The sequence below is a fragment of the Canis aureus genome, chromosome 31, assembly GCF_053574225.1.
Source record: "Canis aureus isolate CA01 chromosome 31, VMU_Caureus_v.1.0, whole genome shotgun sequence".
NCBI lineage: Eukaryota > Metazoa > Chordata > Mammalia > Carnivora > Canidae > Canis > Canis aureus.
The window spans coordinates 10757442-10777073 of record NC_135641.1 but is presented as its reverse complement, the minus strand read 5'-3'; the positions used below and the strand labels follow the sequence as shown (position 1 = coordinate 10777073).

The window sequence follows — 19632 nt, the reverse complement described above, 5'->3', positions numbered from 1 at the left end:
CCATAACCTCCACTCTATCTGCTGTGAATGTGCCTGGTCTAGACTCTGTGCACATGGGATGGCCCAATATTTGTGTCCTCGGGTCTGACTTATTTCACGGAGCATGTTTTCCACATTCTTGTCTTCCTTGATGCGCAGTCCCTCCCCAGCTGGGGAGCCTCTTGGTTCTCCCCAAAGGTTTCCAGCCTCAGGCAAGCAGCCCTCCTGGATGTTTCCCTAGTATCAGTAGCCCTCCCTGTCTTGGCCTCAGAAAGGAGAGATGTGTGGGCAGTGATGTGAGGGCTGGGGCTGCCCAGCGTCACCCTCTGCCACTGGCTGGCACATGGCCCTTCCACCCTGGGTCTCCAGTGCTTTGCTGGTTGCTCGTACTGCTTCAAACCCTGAAATTTCACAGCCTAGAGGCAGTCCCCATGAACAGTATGTTCAGAGGACTGCCTCCTTTAAATCTCCCTGCACATGAACATAAATGACAAAATGTTCAGGTCAGTTTTATTTGAAATGAACCATGGCAATTTTACCAGAATGTTTTTAAACACCTGGTGTTCACCCCATGGGACGCCAAACAACTCAGTAAGAAGTGGGGAAAAGCAATCAGGTATCCAGGTTTTTTTCCAGATATAGGGTTTGAGGGACCAACGCGCAGATGAGCCGTGTGTTTGGTTCTCTTTAGATCCCAGCTGACTCTTCAGAATCATGCATGAAAAGCTCCAATGAGAAGCTGCCATTTTTTTTTCTGACATTTTGCCCATGTCATCTCGTGACGTCCCTGTCATTTTACACTGTCTTCTGAGATACTTCCCAGAGAATATTATAAATAGTGAGACTTTTATGAGACGTATGGACAGGGAGTGAGCATGCTGAGCTAGGACGTTGTCATCCAGACTTCTAATTCCAACCAAATGACAAACGATGATGTCATCAGGCATTAAGCAGAACAGTAAATATAATGTTCACAATTTAATATCATTTGAAAAACACAATTCTGAAATCTTTTGAACTGCCCTGGAAATGTAAAATTCAAAGATAGAGCTAAAAATACGCAATACGCTGTATTAGAGGTCATTTTCCCAGTTCCTTCCAATGTGGTACAATAAGAAAGTGGGTCCAGAGAGGACTTCCCCCAGGTAACTAGGATGCCAGAAATGCGTGCTGTAGACGAGGCTGAGGCAGCTTAGCCTGGAAGACAGAAGGACAAGAGGCTAGTGACTCCAGGGTATTTGACTGGCTGTAATTAGGAGATGACCTGAGTTGTCGTTGTTTGTTTGTTTTTTTTAAGTGACTTTTGAGAAGACTGAGTAGGGAAATTGAGCCAAATCACACGGTGATGCCACAGACAATGGAGAGTTTCTTGACTGTGGGAGTTTTCAGTAAATACTTAGAAAAAGGGAGCAGAAAGGGTTAAGGAAGCAGTGTTGGGGATGGTGACTGAGGCCCTCTATTGTTTTTCAAATTCAAATCAAATCTTATTTATTGAATAGCCCCCTTGCAAGATTGAAGTTTTCACAGGATATATTCTACTATTTTGTACAGCAGACATTTATTTTCTTCTCTATGCTGATATAATCCAGAAGTTTTTATCAATACTAAGATCCAGGTGCTTAAGACTAGTAGCCTAGCCAGTTAAGCAGTCTTATTTTGTCACTTTTTGATTTAGTAATATTTAAATCAGTTATGTCTTGGGTTTATCAAATCTATGTGAAAATTTGGATCCCAGTGTTTGCCAAGCAATTACTCCATTGTTTCCCCCAATGTAATTTTTTTTCCCAAAGTATTAGCACATTTGTAATTTGACCAGGGCTTATGGCATTCTTTGATAACTTTTTTAGCAGTATATAAAGAAATCTGCATTTCCTTGAACTTTAAATTAGTATTTTGCTGCATGTTATCCAATGATACACTGAGTAGAAACAGTGTGTCCGGTATCATTCTTGGAATCCCAGAGGAATGTTCCCAAGAGTAAACTACATAAATGCCTTATCTACCACGGTCAGTTAGTTTAGGTATTTGACATCTGCCATCAAAGGAAATAAGTCAATAGAAACTGAAGCAATTACAGAAGCTATACAGGAAAGCTTTGCTTTTAGATCTTGGGTACCTATGGTTAGCCCTACACGGGAAACACAACCTACTTTTTGGATGAGATGCATTTCTTTCAGCCAAGGGAACCTGGCCGGAGTAATTCTCTGGTTTACCTTTTCCTGACCCTCAGCCCTGGTATGGAAAAGTGGCTGATCTGTGGTCATCCCAACAGTTTGTGCTTCAGCTTCTCCAAGAAAGAGGGACAGAAACAGAGAGAGACTGAATTTCTTCTACCTGGTAACTGGTTGACACTTTCCTTCTGGGTGCTGACGTAGGTGACCATGACATGAGAGCTAACCATCTTCATTTTATCAGGATTACTTTTTTTTTTTTTTAAATCAGGACCCCTATCCTACAGTCCTTACTCAGAGCATTCATCCTCTCAACATTTGATCCCTCAGGATCCTGAACCACCCAGCACTCACAAATAATACAAGTGCTGACACTCGTTACTTCATTTTGGCCACACAATTAATTTCTTATAATCAAAAAGTCCCTGGGCCCACTTAATGTTTGAAACGAGATGGGAAGACACTGCAAACATTTTTTTTTTTAATCCGAAGGCTCTGATTTCTTGGTAGGGTTGAATGTCTGGGTGCGAGGCGATGTCAACCTTAGGTAATTCTAACCAAGCCCTCTGCCCTGTACTTTATACATTTATAATTTAATATTTAACAGAGGTGTTTTTCTGTTTGCTTTACTATCAATCGTGTGGTTCTGGAATTCACTAGAATGGTGGAGCACAACTATAAGTAGTTATTTGCTTATTTAATAGAAATTCTCAAAGCTTCAAACAGGACAAGATAAAGCTATTAGCAATGGAAATACAGACACCAGATTGCCCACATAATCCTGCTTACTGTGCAGAAGGAACATAGCCATTAATAATTTAGCGCCAACCTGCTAACTCTTTCAGCTCCTGTGTACTAATTCATTGAAAAAACATTTTCTTTGCAGTTTTTCCTGAGTGATCCAGAGGAAACAATTCCTCCAACTGCCAATACATCAAACATGAGTCTGTCTGCCTTAAGTAATCAGGCAGCGATTCTGCGTGCACAAAATCTGTTTTTCCTCCCGGTAAGAACATTTCACTCATTATTATTGCTTTTGTTGTTTTCCCGTGAGTTATTCACCCATTCGATGTGATGGCCTCCACTTTCTGATCTGCTCTAGATTTCACCCTCAAAGAGGTTTCCTCTTTGCTGTGGATAACTGAGTAGGCCCTGAAAAGCTAAAAACTGCCAGCCTTGGTTCAGAGCAGCCCTGGCTAATGGACACCAGCTAGACACATGCAAACCTATGGTGTCATTTTTGTGCTCTCACAGATGTCTCTTGCTTTTATTCTCTTACCGCTACATTTTATACCATGGAACTCAGCATCTGCTATTGGATTGTAGGTCATTGAAGTTCTGTATTCGTGGCTTAGAGGCTTTGCTAATTGTCCCAGTGGATTCGTGTTGGCTTCCTGACTGATGACAGGACCACGTCTCGTATTTCTGCCTCTCCTTTGGCTGCCAACACTGCCCACTGAGGATAGCCTCAAGTAATCCTTGCCGACGGACTCATTTTAACCAATATCCAGAAGGGCCAAGATTGAGATTTCAAAACTTGCTAACATGTCAGTCTTTTAAACAAAAAAGGTTAAATCCCTTTTACTCATTTACTAGTATTATTTACTAGTTAGTAACTTCATGTCATAAATCACTGTGCCAAAAAAAGCTTTGATTCTCTCCTTTCCTGTGTAATCATTTAAATAGCTTAGATTATTCCCATTGAGTTTCTGGCCCATATAGTCCATTTCAAGAGTGCTAAGGGAACCATTTGGGGGATTGAAATTGGTAATTTAGTATGTATACTTTAAAAATTCTTTACCGGGCACATGGGTGGCTCAGTGGTCGAGCATCTGCCTTCAGCTCAGGTCATGATCCCGGCATCCTGTGATCAAGTCCCACATTGGGCTCCCTGCAGGGAGCCTGCCTCTCCCTCTCCCTCTCCCTCTCCCTCTCCCTCTCCCTCTCCCTCTCCCTCTCCCTCTCCCCCTCCCTCTCCCTCTCCCTCTCTCTCTCCCTCTGTCTCTGCCTCTCTCTCTCTCTGTCTCTCATGAATAAATAAATAAAATCTTTAAAAAAACAAATAATAAAAATAAAAATTCTTTACGAATCTTTTAAACTCCATTAGCTGTGGTGATAAAGGAGATTCCCTTCCTCATTCTTCTTTCATGGGTTTGTTCTCTTGCTGTTTGGCTTTGATCCTTTCCCCCATCTGTCTGCAGTTTCCTGGGAAGCTCCTAGGTCTGTGTACAGTATAGGGTGTCTGATGTGCTTTTGAGGTGGCTTCTGAGGCAAGCCGAACCAAGGTCCCTAATGATGGCCCCGCAAGCCCTGGAAGACAGACTGGCTTAAGCTCCATCCCTCGTCCAAGGGGTCTGGGCCCTCATTTAGACATTATCATAAACCCCCATGAGCATCAGACAGCATGTCTTCTATTTCAGTGAAGTGAATAGTGAGAGACAGGATGCACGGTAAGGGTTTAGTGGCTGTGATCTCACCGAGGACAGTTTGGAGCTGCCTTCTGTAGAGAAGGATCGAAAATAATAATAAAAATTCAAAGGTGCTTCCTCTGTGAATGGACAACACTGGCTCGCAGGGTGTCCACAAGCCCGCGGAGGGAGCATCCCATGCGGCCCTCACGGTGCACGTTCAACGGTTTACAGTGAATATGCATTTTCATAAGAAAGGAACAGAGAGCTGGCTAAGCATTTTTTTTAAATCTCTCCATCCAGTGTTTTCAAATGCAACAACTCACTATGCTTGGCATCATGAAAAGCAATGGAGTGGGTTCATCATTCTGAGTCTCATTTAGATAAGTCCATAGGACTTCTTATTTTCAAAAGAAGCAAATCATTAGAAACCCAAGATGGGGAAAAGTAGCATTTATTCAGTCTTAAAAGATTCTGCAAAACTCCGCAATACATTCTTTAAAATCTAGGTCCAACTTCGTCCACAAGCCACTTTTATTCCAAAGATAAATCCTCAGAAAGAGGATTGTGATGAGCTTTGCCAGGGAACCCCACGTGCTCAAGCACTGTCAACCAGCACACTAATAATGCTATATCTGTGCAAAGAGTCCCACAGGAACCTGGAAACATCCTGGCTTCCCCCTTAATAGATAGAAGGGAACATCCAGAAAGCCATTTGTGGGTGTGCATAACTTATACATTATTCTCTATCCCCCTCATGCATGGTATCTGAGGTTGACGAGGTTGTGGGAAGAGAGTCCACATTCCCTGCCACGGGTGGTATAAAGCGATATGACTCTGTCTTCCTAATGGTAATCTGCAGTAGCATCAAAAAACATAAAAATAAGCATATTTTTTACCCTGCAGTACTAATTCTAGAAATTAATCTTACAGGTGCAAACACTTAGAGACAAAGGTATTCATCAAAGTGTTTATGTAACCTCAAGATCACACAAGAAAGTAAAAAAAAAGCCAACAACAACTTAAAAGTTAGATTAAATCTAATTGTTTAAATATATTATGCTATTTTGTTATATCCTGCCACTAAACCCTGCGTCCTTTATATATTCCCTAAGATTTTTAAAGATTTTATGAAAGAGGGCAGCCCGGGTGGCTCAGCGGTTTAGCGCTGCCTTCAGCCCAGGGCGTGATCCTGGAGACTCGGGATCAAATCCCACGTTGGGCTCCCTGCATGGAGCCTGCTACTCATTCTGCCTGTGTCTCTGCCCCCCTCTCTCTCTTTCTCTGTGTGTCTCTCATGAATAAATAAATAAAATCTTTAAAAAAAAAAGATTTTATGAAAGGGAGAGAGTGAAGGAGTGGTGGCGAGCAGCAGAGGGAGAGGGAGAAGCAGATGCCCCCTGAGCAGGGAGCCCCATGCAGGACTTGATCCCAGGACCCCAAGATCGTGACCTAAGCTGAAGGCAGACGCTTCACCGATGGAACCACCCAAAAGCCCCTATATATTCCCTAATTTTTAACATCAGATGTATAATTCCTGTAGTAGGAAGAAAAAGTCATTTTAAAATGCCCAAAAAATAAATAAATAAATAAATAAATAAATAAATAAATAAAATGCCCAACAATATCAACCACAAAGGATTTTTGCCACGTCGGCAATCTATACCATGTCAGACATTTATATCATTTCATCCAAAAAACCTGCCCTATAAGTCCACTGTTCCTGGAATTCCCATTTTTCCAGGTGAGGGCACTGAGCCCAGAAGAGACTTAAGGGGTTAGTGGATAATAGTGGTTGGTTGTTCCTTTGGCGTTAAAATGCAAGTTGATTTCATCAGTTAGCTATATCAATACTGTTAATAACCATATTAACTAGTTTTAGCTTCATTAACTTAAGATTAACATTAATAAATGATATTTAGTAATTAAAATATTAATAATTAATTTTACATATTAATTAATAATGCAACCTTAACTAATATATCAACTATATCAGAATTATATAGAAATAGGTCATGAGTCTTTACATCCATTTTTTTATAAAGATTTTATTTATTTGAGAGAGAACAAGAGAGAGAGCATGAGCAGGGATCAGCCTCCTCACTGAGCAGGGAACCTGATACAGGGCTGGATCCCAGGACCCTGAGATCATGACCTGAGCCAAAGGCAGACACTTTACCAACTGAGCCACCCAGGGACCCCTAGTCATTACATCCTAATAGAAGTCAGATCAAGATCCTGCCACCAGAGCTCTTGCCCATCCACATTCTCCTTGGCAGGTGCCTTATTAATGGAAACAGCTGATTTTCAGAACCCATGGCCTGGCCTCCTCAGGCTGTGTCCCCCCCCCCCCCCCCCCCCCCCCCCGCCGTTCATACATCCCTCTACCGCTGTCAGCAGGCTGCCAGCCTACCTTTAATCAATTCCAAGACCACCTTGTGTGTGGCCTCCAAGTGTTCCAGAGAGGCTGTTTAATAAAGAATGGACTAAATGCTACTTCCCATTAACGTATATATTCTAGTAAATATTCCTATAATATGAAAACTTTTTAAAAGCCTAAGAATGAAGTTTAAAAAGTAAAACATAGGCATATTTGTATAGTTATTGGCACATGTTTCGTATGAAGAAAACCTTTACAATTGTATCTCCCCACTCCCACCCCACATGCACACATTGATACACATCGTGGCTCCTAATTCTGCTCCTTCCATTAGGCTGACCATGTTGATCATGTTCATTCTGTGGTTTTCAGCATGATTTTAGCAGCAGCATCCTGTCTGGACCTGAGTGCCTCCCTCCTTCCAGCTCCCAAGGCAATTTCATGGCTTTTAAGGAGCAGTTCTATAGTACTCTTGATTACTGAGTGAGAGAGACTGCTAGGTCGTAAACCAGGGCCTCTCAGACTCCTCGTGGAGAAGGCCCCATTTTCATTTTGCTTCATTTTTTTTTTTAAGATTTTATTTATCTATTCATGAGAGAGAGAGAGAGGCAGAGACACAGGCAGAGGGAGAAGCAGGCTTCCTGCAGGGAGCCCAATATGGGACTGGATCCCAGGACCCCGGGATCACATCCTGGGCCAAAGGCAGATGCTCAACCACTGAGGCACCCACACGGACTAGTTCGGCTTCTTTTTTTTTTTTAATTTTCAATCTGTCGTGGATTGATACTTTTGAAAAATGTAACAGTGAGTTAGCAGAAAAATGAACCTAAAGAAAGATGTGAGAAGTAGAAGCCTACATCTCATCGGATTCAGCAGGAACGAGCCTCCATGTCCAACTGCTGCGCACATTCCCTGGGCGGCCCTCCCCAGGCACTCGGCAGCATCGCCTGGGCCACATCCACTGGCTGTCCCCAGGCCCAGTGCCCATCCTGTCCGTGAGCCCTCGTGCCTGCCCTCTCTGGTGGCTAATTAGTCACTTCGAGAAGGTAACAGTGACAGGATTCGTGTGAATAAGAACTGGCTTCAGAGCACACGCCACCTTCCCTACCTCCTGCTCGGGGGCAGAGACAGAGCCACTGCTCCTGGCCACTCCACGGATGTCTCAATTGTGCCTTTCCACTCTGCCAGCCCATGCAGCCCCATCTGGACACATTCTTCTCCGCTTTTCCTCCTCCTGCCCTCTGCTATAGGACAGGTGGTGTCATGTAGTGGAGGACCTACATCGAGTTGATAATTTGGACCAAAAGAAATTATGCTTAGAACATGCAGTGTCCCATAAAATGCTGCCACCTGTAATGCTGCCTTGCTGGGGAAAGCTTCCCTGCCCCAAAGAGTGACCCAGTTGCTGTGTGATCAAGGACAATTACTGGTCTTCCTTATGAAGCTGAAATGCCAGGTCCAAGTCCTCACAAGTACGGGGTCTATGCTGACTCCTGCGGGGGTGCCTCCACTCACGGAGCCTGGCTCCCGCAGAGAAGGAGGTGCTTGGTATGACTGGCTCACTCCTCGCCTTCCTTTCTTCCCCAAGGACAGGATGGATGAGCTAATATCTCTAGCCTTCCAGATAGCTTACTGTGGACGGCCTTAGCCAGGGAAATAAAAGAACTAAAGTAACAAAAATAAGTAGTCCTTACATGGCTTATTCCATATAATGACACTAAAATTGAGTGGCTTACAAACTAGGCTATTTTTTAAAGACAGGGTTTATCAAACGTCAGTCAGAGCTATGCTTTATTAGAATTATTAAACTTTATTGAATGCTGCTTCCGTTCTAGGAGTGCTGATGGCAGCTAGCCCTGGTTCATAAAAACACGGTGGTGCAGCAGATAAAGGCTTTGTGCGACTGGCAACCTTTCATTTAGCAAGTCTCTCCGGGCTGGCATGGCTCCGGGCTCCCACTTTGCCTATTCTTTTAAGAGATTTTTTTTTTTTTAAGATTTTATTTATTTATCATGAGAGACCCAGAGGAGAGGCAGAGACACAGGCAGAGGGAGAAGCAGGCTCCCTGCAGGGAGCCCAGTGTAGGACTTGATCCCTAGATCCAGCTATCACAACCTCAGCAGAAGGCAGATGCTCAACCACTGAGCCACCCAGGTGCCCCAATTTATATCCTCTTAATAAATGAAAACTTGAAAGGCCAAAAAAGAGTCTGTGTACTATAACTTTTTAAAGTCATAAATATAACTTTTTAGGTCTATAAATGTCTACAAAGTCATATTGCTTTCATTTGCAAGAAGCAAATGCCATTTGCTTGTAATGACGTGCCTTCTGTATACATTGTTAAGAATTATTTCTGGGGACGCCTGGGTGGCTCAGGGGTTGATCATCTGCCTTCGGCTCAGGGCGTGACCCTGGGATCCAGGATCGAGTCCCATTCGGGCTCCTTGCAGGGAGCCTGCTTCTCCCTCCGCCTGTGTTTGTGTTTCTGCCTCTCTCTGTGTCTCTCAGGAATAAATAAAATATTTTTAAAAAATTATTTCTGTTCGGCACTCTGCACAGTTATCCTCAATGAACCTGCCCCAGTGGGTCAGCCAGCCATGCAATGAATAATTCTTTTTTTAAAGCAAAGGTGTTTGTGTATTTACCACTCTAGGTCAGAAAACAGAAAAGGGCCTCTGCTTTCACTGCCAGTTTAGAAGCTACTAGCAAACTCGGCCGTGATCCCCACCATTAATTCTCACTCCGGCATTTCCCAGAAGAGATCCTGAGCGTTTATCCGATCTTTTTCCCTCTTCCAGTACTTTATCTACAGCTGCATTCTGGGTTTGATTTCCTGCTCGGTGTTCCTGCGGGTGAATTACGAGTTGAAAATGTTGATCATGATGGTGGCATTGGTGGCCTACAACACCATCCTCCTGCACACTCATGCCCACGTCCTGGACGACTACAGCCAGGTCTTATTTGAGAGGTAACCTGCATCCTCTTCCTTCTCCTTGGTTCTTTCATGGGATGTTGATCACGTGAGTGTGTGTCGAGTAAACACTGATTAGCAATACCTTTGTCATTGGTAACATCGCGTGTGGGTTTCTTTAAGATGATGGCTCAGAAAGCTGGTATGTGTCTTCATTAGAGATTATGTAGAATGTGTATCCTCATACACACTTAGGAGGTAGGAAGTGGTTCAGTGAATTGTGTTCCCATCTGCACTGTATTGATAAGAATAACTTAGAGTTTCTCTTCCTCAGCATTGTTAATACTTTGGACTGAATAAGTTTCTGTTGTATTCCCTGGCCCCTACCCACTAAACGCCAGGCACAACCACCCACCCCAAGTCATGACAACAAAAAATGTCTCCAGACATTGCCAAATGTGTCCTACAGGGCAGAGTGCCCTCCCCCAGTTCAAAACAAATGAATCAACATACACGAAAATACCAGAATAATAAGTGGATATAGTCACAAGTGATAGTGTTAAAGTTCTTAGGGGAGATTTCCTAAACTACACTCTTATGTGGAGGGAGTACTGGAAATTGGCAACTCTGTGTTCTATGAAGATATTAACTCCCAAGAAAAGACACAACTGTGATAGCATCCAGTCCTTAGCTTGGGAAGGTCGGAAGAATGCTCCTCAAACCCCTCCTCAGGTTTATGAAAGGTTTCTTACCATCAAATTACTTCCATAAGCTTATAATGAATATTTATCCTCTGCTTGGAGAAAAATGTAATCATTATGCTATTCTCCATCTCACATCTTAATTGCAAAACTTTTGATATCAAGCATTAGTTTTATTTCTGGACCCACCAGACTTTGAGGTTTTTCTATACGCATGTTGCATAATCCTCCATAAAATATCTATATTTTTTTAGCATAAAATAAATGCCTTAACTATTTTCATAGATGTGTGGCTCCAGAAAGATGGTTTGTGTTCCTAGCACACTGCCACTTACTTCTCCATTGGAGGCTCAGTGACAAGAACGGTGGGCACCTCACTGTGTGCACGTTTCTTACCAATAAGAACGCTTTCAGAAATACAACTGCAGTGCATTCTCTTCACATAATTTAATTTCCATCAGCCTCCACACCATGAAGCTCAAATAATCTGTAATCAAATTGAGAGTAGTGGAGTTGCAAAAATGCATAATGGTATTAAGGAAAGTTTATGATTCCTTAGCAAGGACGAGAATGAAATCAGGAGTTAATTTCCCAATAAACTCTCAGAGTCACCAAGTAGACATGCTTTAATATTTCTCTCCTATATCCAGAGAGCCTGTATCAAATCCCCACATAAAAGTGGTGTTACTGATTTTATGCACAGCTGATGATACTGCTGAATTTCCCTTTATTAAATTTGAAGCTCCTGAATATGCTAAACATCCAAAGAAAAGGAGGAAATTAGATTAGCGAGTTTCTGGTGGAGAGAGAATTACTTCTGGGGACCTGAGACACACAGGATCTCGGCTTAGAACTGAGCAACAGGAGAGTAGTTACTTGGTTGAAGAAAAGAAGTTTTTACTTTCAGAGTCCTTTCATTTCATTCAAGATCCTTTATGGGTATTCTCCTAGCTTTGTCTTTGTAAGAACCTTACAGCTTAGGGCTGGACCTAGAAGCCTCAGGGACCTGCTTTCCCTCTGACAGAAGCAGCGTCCTGCCAGGGGGAGGGGCGCACCTGCCTCCCGGTCCTCCTCCTCACCAGGAGGTCCTGGCACTTCCACACCCGCTTCCTCAGAGCTGCCAAAGTAGCCCCAGAAGCATTCCTCCTCCAAAAGATGACCATTGCTGGCAGAACAGCAGAATACCTTGAAAAAAAAAATTCTTTGGATTTTATTTATTTATTCATGAGAGACACACAGAGAGAGGCAGAGACGCAGGAGGAGGGAGAAGCAGGCTCCCTGCAGGGAGCCCAACAGGGGACTCGATCCCAGGACCCCGGGATCACGCCCTGAGCCAAAGGCAGACGCTCGACCGCTGAGCCACCAGGTGCCCCTGAAAATACCTTGATATGAACAAACGTTCCCAAAGTCAGTTTAAAACTAACCCCGAGTAGTGGAAGGGGAGGTGGGCGGGGGGGTTGGGGTGACTGGGTGATGGGCACTGAGAGGGGCATTTGGCGGGATGAGCACTGGGTGTTATGCTATATGTTGGCAAATTGAACTCCAATAAAAAAAAAATTAAAAAAACTAAAGAAAAAAAAAAAAAAAACTAACCCCGAATGAGAGACTGTTAAGAGCAGGGGTTTCCACTTCCCTCCTGATTTCTCCAGCCTCTGTAGGTTTGATGTAACCTGTAACTCATGCCAGAGCCCAAAGCCATCAATGCCAGTTCGTTCTTTATTCTGTGAGATTCAAGAGATTTTCCCATGAAGCACTGGAGGAAGGTTTCCTCCTCCCTTGCCTGGTGTCGATGCTGACACAAGTCTTTCTGATAGGATGCTAGGATCCTTAGGGCAGTGCCTCAAGAGGGAACATCCCTAAATTCCAAAGCCAGAGGCGCCCTGCAAGGAGGGAGCTGGCTCATGGGAGTGCCAAGCAGCACGTCCATTCCTGATTGAGCTCATCCGTGTCACTGGAGACAAGTGTGGTCCTGTCCCTTCGTTTACTGATTTATTTCTGGTCTTTGCATCCTTGCCCTCCCCTTTCACTCCCAGTTTCCTGGCTCTTGTCCTGGTCTTCTTTCTGGAATGTGCGCTTGGCTCTGGCAGTGAGTATCCTCAGTGCCCACCTTGGCCTCTGGACTGGCCCCCGTGTCGGCAGCCTGCACTGCTGGCAGACCTACCCCAAGCTCCTGCTGAAGACCGAGCAGCCCTCTCCCCCTGCACACGTGGAATGGATCTCCCTGAATGAATCGGCTGGGGCTCTGTTGTCTGTTCTCTCCTTTTCTGTGATGCAGATAAGAGATACCCTTGAATTGAGAAAAGGGCAGGTCTGAACCAAGTGCCACTCTGATATCCACAGTGCCTATAACCGTGCCTGCCATCCTGTAAGTAGGTTCTCAATAAACATCTGTTGGATAAAATGAATACCAGCAGGTGCACTCCCGGATAATCGGAGGGGCCCCAATACTGGCTGGAACGAAAAGTCTCTCCTCACCTGCTTCCCTGAAGAAGAGGCTCACTGAAGATGTGTCTTCCCAGGGACAGCCTCAGTTTTATTTGGACTCTTACACTTCAAGGGGGAGTTTGGAGAGGGCATCTCTGTTCATAAGGCAGTGCCAGGCCATCTTCTGAATACACAGTTGGAAGGTACTGTTGTCCTATCTGTGAGTTCGCTGTGACCCATGTTTCAGGGGCCTTTTCAGAACCACACATGATATTGAACACGGAGCAGCCAACAGGTGGTACAAGCCAACAGGGCAGTTTTTGTCAACAGGGTTAGCAAAGAAAACAGGAGAAGAATGCACTAGAAAAGCTCTAGATCAATGAATAATTCAGAAAATGACATCAAAGAAACTCTTACAGATGCATGAATGTGGAAAGCCTAAAGGAGATAAGAAAACTACTTTGAACAATTCATGAAATGGAGGCCAGGGATGCCCCAGTACCTATCATTACCTGCGTTTATGTAATCCTGGGAAGTCCTTATGGTGCAAGAAGCTGAGACATTTCTGGCATTTAGAAGGTCCAGTGTGAGACAACTCCTACTTCTTTGGCATTTATAACACCCTCCATCTTTCCGTGAGTACAGGATGTTTTACTGAACCAATCAATAGCAATTCTAGTTCCTACCTGTGACACTGTCTCCCAAAGCCCTCAGCCAGCGCGGTCGGGGACGCCAGATGCTTCTCACAGTGATGGAGATGAGCGTTGATATTGCTGGAAGATGTTTTCGTTTCAAAGACACTTTCCCTTCCCTTGCCAAAGGCTTGCCACGGAGTCTGTAAGGCACCATCAGATTTTTCCTGTGAGTTTTTGCCTTACAAAACTGAAAAGTCTCAAGGGATGAGTGTTACCATTTCATATAGACCCAGAATTATGCTAATTCACCTGATTGTGGGAAATGTGTCTTTCATTCTACAGAGGTGTAGGGGTGGGAGAACTTGAACCAAGAGCCCCGCGGGCTACCAGCTCTGTTTGGGCACTTAGCCGAGTAAGACAAGTCCTCTGGGGACAGCATACAACGGAGGCTGGTGAGTAAGCAGTGATACCTGGGGCCCAGCCTCATCCAGGAGCTCTGGATCGTTGCTGGTGGAAACGACTGCATAATTCTAACATCCTAAAGCTCCGTATCAAGGATAGTGATGGAGACACTTGAACATAGATCAGTGAGAGTTCTGAGTTACACACATTCGATGTGGAATTGTCCTGCTTTCTCTGTTTCTTGTTCAAGACACAGAATTCAAGATTTTGCACCACATTTTGACAGTGTCCCAACTTGGGATAAGCCGATGATGAGTTCACTGAGAGTCTTGAGGAAGGACTGCAGCATTAATCACAATCAGCAGAGAAGCAGGAGAGCATCACCCATCCACCCTGGGGTGGAGGGTCTGGGAGCGGGGGGTGTTCCAAAGCCTCCAAAGTTCCTCTGAAGCCTCCTCTTTTAGATTGAAAACGTATTCCAAATTGGCTTTCTCACCCATCATATATCCAGGTGAATGTTGAAAAATTTTGAAATTACTTTCAAGCTTAATATCTCAGTTTCCCTTGCCTTTCCTGATTTCCCATCCTCGTGCCATCTCCAGAAAGTAAGGAACACACTGACACCCACTAGCAGCCCACTGGGAGGTCAGAAAAGGAGGTGGGTCATCCAAGCTGCCCATTCAACAAAAGAGCAAGTCTTCCTAGGGCTCCTCAAATTCTACTGAGCTTTCTTTTTTTCTATAAAAATCAACCATTCGTGAGCTACTTTATTATTCAGACTAAAAAATCTGCAGTGATGTGGATCCATCTGCAGGAGGACACTTGATTTTTAGGTTGTTTTGTTGGATCCTAAAATGGGGGGAGAAGGGAAATTCGCAGAGCCTGTGCCCACAGACCGTACAGGATACATAGTTCTCAGCACTTCCTCAGTCTCACCCATACACTCGTTGCTTCCCACTTAAAATCAGCTTCGCAGAACAAAACCATAACGACATTCATGGGGTGCATTATTACATCTGCGGCCGAGGCCGGCACCGTCTCCAGCCCCACATTTGTCATCTCTCCTGACCCACGGCTGCCTGTGGAGCTCGTGGAGCTCGTTCTCAGCGTGAGCTTCTCCCTCGGTGTGGTCTGCTCCAGCCCCAGAATGTCTTGCTTGGCATTTATAAAGGACACTCTGCGAAAGCATGAGGCTCTGGGCCATCTGTCCTTGGGTGACATCGGGCCATGCTCTCTGGAAGACTGCATAGGATTCCAGCAAATCTGTGTCCAGCCACAAGAGGAAAGAGTGTCTAGAAAGGAAACCCCTGAGGTTTCAAACCAACAGGATTGTCCACTTACTCATTTGTTTTTATAACACTTTTATTGAACCCCCTTTGTATGCCAGGCCTGATGGCTGGAGCCTGAGCACACAGTGATGAAGAAAGTAAAGTCTGCGCCATCAAGAAGATCACGGGCTCGTGGGTGGCTCAGTGGGTTAAGCGTCTGACCCTTGATTTCAGCTCAGGTCATGATCTCAGGGTCGTGAGATTGAACCCCATGTCGGGCTCTATGCTGGGTGTGGAGTCTGCTTAAGATTCTTTCTCTTTCTCCCTCTGCCCCCTCTTGCTCTCTCTCAAAGAAATAATCTTTAAAAAAAAAAAAAAAGATTATCACAAGAAGCCTCTATAAGAAAGTCAGGTTTCAGCAGAAGGTGGGCAGGAGACCTGTGGGGTTGTAGAGGTTAAGCTCATCATGAACCCCTTGGAAAGGATGAGGATGCGGGGCCACATGTGTGAGGAGGCTCCAGAGATGAGGGATGCTGGGAAGACCCTGAAGAACTGTGGCGATTCCAAAGTGCAGGGGACAAGTGGCTTTGGCATCAAGGTAGAGTAAGACCTCTCTTGCCTTTGCCCTCCCCACCCCCGCCCCAACCTCAGTCACAGTGATCTGACACTTGCCTTGGGACAGAAGCGCCCTTGCGGGAGCTGAGGTACCCAGCAACACACCCACAGGGTCCGGGAGGCATCTCACATCCTCGGGGATCAGGTGATAGGCCTCCAGTCCTGGCCGTGCACCCCGCAGTGGCCCCTCTGAGCCAGGGTCCAGGAGCCCCTGGGAAACACTTGACAGCTGGAGCGTGGGTGCAGGTCCAGGTTTCCAGAGCAGAAGCTCCACCCACTTCGGGAGAAGAAATTCAAGTCTGTGCACGCTGTGGCGGGTTAAGAGGAAAGGCTCCACTCTACCCACCGCCTCCCCTCGGGAGGGCACAGCCGAGGCCCCAGGGAGCTCTCCCACGCAGTGAGCATCCACTTCTGCAGCCTGCAGGGGCTACCCCCCAGCCCCCCTTCCCCCCAACCCCACCCACCCCTGCCACTCCACCCAGGCTGCAGAGGCAGAGCTGCATGTCCCGCTGCAGGGACACGGGAACTCTGGAAGGACCTCCCAAGGACACGGATCCTACTAGCCACATGGTGGCCTCCATCGAGCAGCCCGCCCAGGAGACATCGGGACCTCACCTGCCCCGGGTCCCCCCTGCACCTCCTGCACTCTGACCCTGGGGCGGCCCCCCACCCCCGCTGCCAGTAGTGGACAAGACAGTGGGCTCAGGCAGGTGGCTCGTGAGCACACACGGAGAACCAGCTCGAATCTGAGGACCAGGGAGAGACAGAGCACTTACCTGAGCAAGTTTTGTTTGTGAGAACAAAAGGAGGCTGTGGGTACCCTGCCTGGTGCAGGGCCAGCGGCGTGGAGAGGAGGCGCACATGCCCCCAAAGAACTCCACCACAGGAGGGTACAAGGGGCGCAGAGCAGGTGGACTGCAGCCGACTTGGGGGGCCTCCAGGTATTTCAGTCCAAGACACAGTCAGTGAACCCTTGAGGAGGCGACTGCTCTTTCACATTGAAGAAAGCAGTGAAACACTTCAAGGACCACAAAAACCCAAGGAAGAAAGGAACAGAAGAACTAAAAGAACAGCCAGAGAACCATCAATAAGAGAGCATGAGTAAGTCCTGGCCAGTCCATGGTACTCTCAATGGCCTGAATTTTTCACCCAAAAGGCAAGACTGGCTGGACATTGGCAAGGATGTGGAGAAATGGGACCTCTTACATGCTGGTGGGAATGCTAGCTGGTCCGGAGGGGTCTCAAAGAAATTAAAGATAGGATTATCAATGGAAGAAAGACCTAAGCGTGGGACAGGAGACCATCAGTATCCTAGAGGAGAACATAGACAGCAATCTCTTTGACCTCAGCTGCAGCAGCTTCTTGCTAGACACGTCTCCAGAGGCAAGGGAAGCAAAAGCAAAAATGAACTATTGGGAGACTTCATCAAGATAAAAAGCTTCTGCACCAGCAAAGGAAACAACCAATAAAACCAAATGGCAGCCTAGAGAATGGGAGGAGATATTTGCAAATGAAGTCCTTTATGAGGACTCAGATAAAGTGTAGTATCCAAACTCTTTAAAGAACTTACCACCCAAAAAACAAATAATCCAGTCGAGAAATGGACAGAAGACATGAATAGACATTTTCCAAAGAAGACATCCAGATGGCTAACAGACCCATGAAAAGATGCTTAACATGACTCATCATCAAGGAAATGCAAATCAAAACCACAAAGAGATACCACCTCACACCTGTCAGTGTGGCTAAATTAACAACACAGGAAACAACAGGTGTTGGTGAGGATCTGGAGAAACGGAAACCCTCTTACACTGTTGGTGGGAGGGCAAGCTGGTGCAGCCACTCTGGAGAACAGCATGGAGGATCCTCAAAAAGTTAAAAATAAAGCTACCGTATGACCCAGCAATTGCACTACTGAGTGTTTACCCAAAGGATACAAAATACAGATTCAAAGGGACACATGCAATCCAACATTTATAGCAGCATCGTCAACAATAACGAAATTAATAATGGATGGAACCCAAACATCTATCAACTGATGAATAGATAAAGAAGCAGTGGTGTGTGTGTACATATATATGCATACAATGAAATATTACTCAGCCATCAAAAAAGAATGAAATCTTGCCATTTGTAAGGATGTGGATGAAAATAGAGAATATTATGCTAAGTGACATAAGTCATAGAAAGACAAATACCATATGATTTCACTCATATGTGGAACTTAAGAAAAAAAAAACAGATGAACATAGGGGGGAAAAGAGAGGGAGGCAAACCATAAGAGACTCTTAACTACAGAGAACAAACTAATGATGGGAGTGGGTGGGGATGGGCTAGATGGGTGATGGGGATTAACGAGAGCACCTGTTGTGTTGAGCACTGGGTGTTGTATGTAGGTGATGAATCACTAAATTCTACTCCTGAAACCAATATTGCACTATATGTTAACTGGGATTTAAATAAAAACTTGAAACAAAAATAATAGAAATACTGTATAACCCTGAGTTTATTTAGATACTTTTCTCCTCAAAATAACAGAGGCTATTTCACCTAGGAAAACATAAAGATCTTAAATGTAAAATCATGTTCTTGTCTCCATGCCTGGACTGCTTTCTCTCCTGAGAATTAAAAATGTCACTTTTTACCTCAACTGAATCATTTGCCTTTAGGTTAGAGACCTGGTCCACCAGGCAATTTCTCCATATTGCTCATCTAATTTTTTAGGTTTCTTTCATCTTTTGTACTCTCCAAACCTGAGGGCCAGAATGCTTGCTCCATTAACAGCCTCAGGGTGAGGGCCAACTGTAAATTAGTGTGTGGCTACAGGCTCGTTTGGGCATCTGAGTCTCCAGAGCCCAATTTCAGGTACGAAAGAAAGCAAATTCGGTCACATTTTGCCTAGCCAAAATGTGAGTAGTGACACTCACTACTGTCAGTGAGTTAGAAACTTTCTCAGTTATATTAGTGCTGTGTTCATCCCTTCATCACTCGGGGATGGCACCACCAGACAAGGCAAAGTCCAGAGTGGATTTCAACCTTAAAACTAAAGGGGAGAGAGAAGGAGGCCTCATGCCCAAGTAGCTGCCATTTTTATATAAATGACCAACAGGATTGTTAAAGGTTGGACTGTCCCTCCCAAAAGAAGACATGGTGAAGGATGAGCCCTAACCCAGCGTGGCTAGTACCCTTAGAAGACGGCCATGTGAAGACAGAGACATTTGATAACGGAGGCAGAGATTGAAATGCTGGCATGGCAAGCCAAGGAGCACCAAGGATTGGTGGCCAACCGCCAGGAGCCATAACGAGGCAAGGAAGCATGTCTCTACAGGTTTCAGAGGGAACACCTCGATGTCAGACATCTGGCTTCCAGAACCTTGAGATGATAAATCTCGATTGTTTTGAGCCACCCAGGTTGTAGTACTTTGTCTTAGAAGGTCTAGAAACCCAATGTGATGATCAACACGATTGACTAGACTAGATCTTGGGATTTTATTCTAGCTGTTCTGGATGCTTCCTCTGCACTCCCCCCTCCTCTTCCTCCCGGCCTCTCCCACAGGCACACAAAGAGCAAGGTCACCCAGGAATGCATCTGTGGATGGACAGTTCTCGTTCAGACTGCAGGAGCCAGATGGCACTTGCCCATGCATGGCCTACACAGGAGAGGTGGGCTCCAGCGGGAATCAGCGATTCTTTTTGGCTATATGCATAAAAGAAGTTTTTGAGAAACCTAAATGAAAT

The 19632-nt window shown here is 45.2% G+C and overlaps 1 protein-coding gene and 1 long non-coding RNA gene across 5 annotated transcripts in view; one reads left to right on the top strand and one right to left on the bottom strand.

Moving 5' to 3' along the window:
• ADCY2 (adenylate cyclase 2) overlaps positions 1–19632 on the top strand; it is a 387190-nt gene that overhangs the window by 326967 nt on the left and 40591 nt on the right. The window contains exons 17-18 of the mRNA XM_077879619.1: positions 3037–3156; positions 9737–9906. Coding sequence (XP_077735745.1) covers positions 3037–3156; positions 9737–9906 — 290 coding nt within the window. The remainder of the gene's footprint in view (positions 1–3036; positions 3157–9736; positions 9907–19632) is intronic.
• LOC144302347 (uncharacterized) lies at positions 573–17548 on the bottom strand. 4 transcript variants are annotated; one of them, XR_013369197.1, is made up of 5 exons: positions 17465–17548; positions 16671–16884; positions 16004–16202; positions 13661–15639; positions 573–1176 (listed from the first exon to the last, which is right to left on the bottom strand). It is a non-coding gene; the product is annotated as an uncharacterized LOC144302347 (long non-coding RNA). The 4 variants fall into 4 exon arrangements; XR_013369198.1 differs by having other exon boundaries at positions 16004–16171; XR_013369200.1 differs by having other exon boundaries at positions 16671–16879.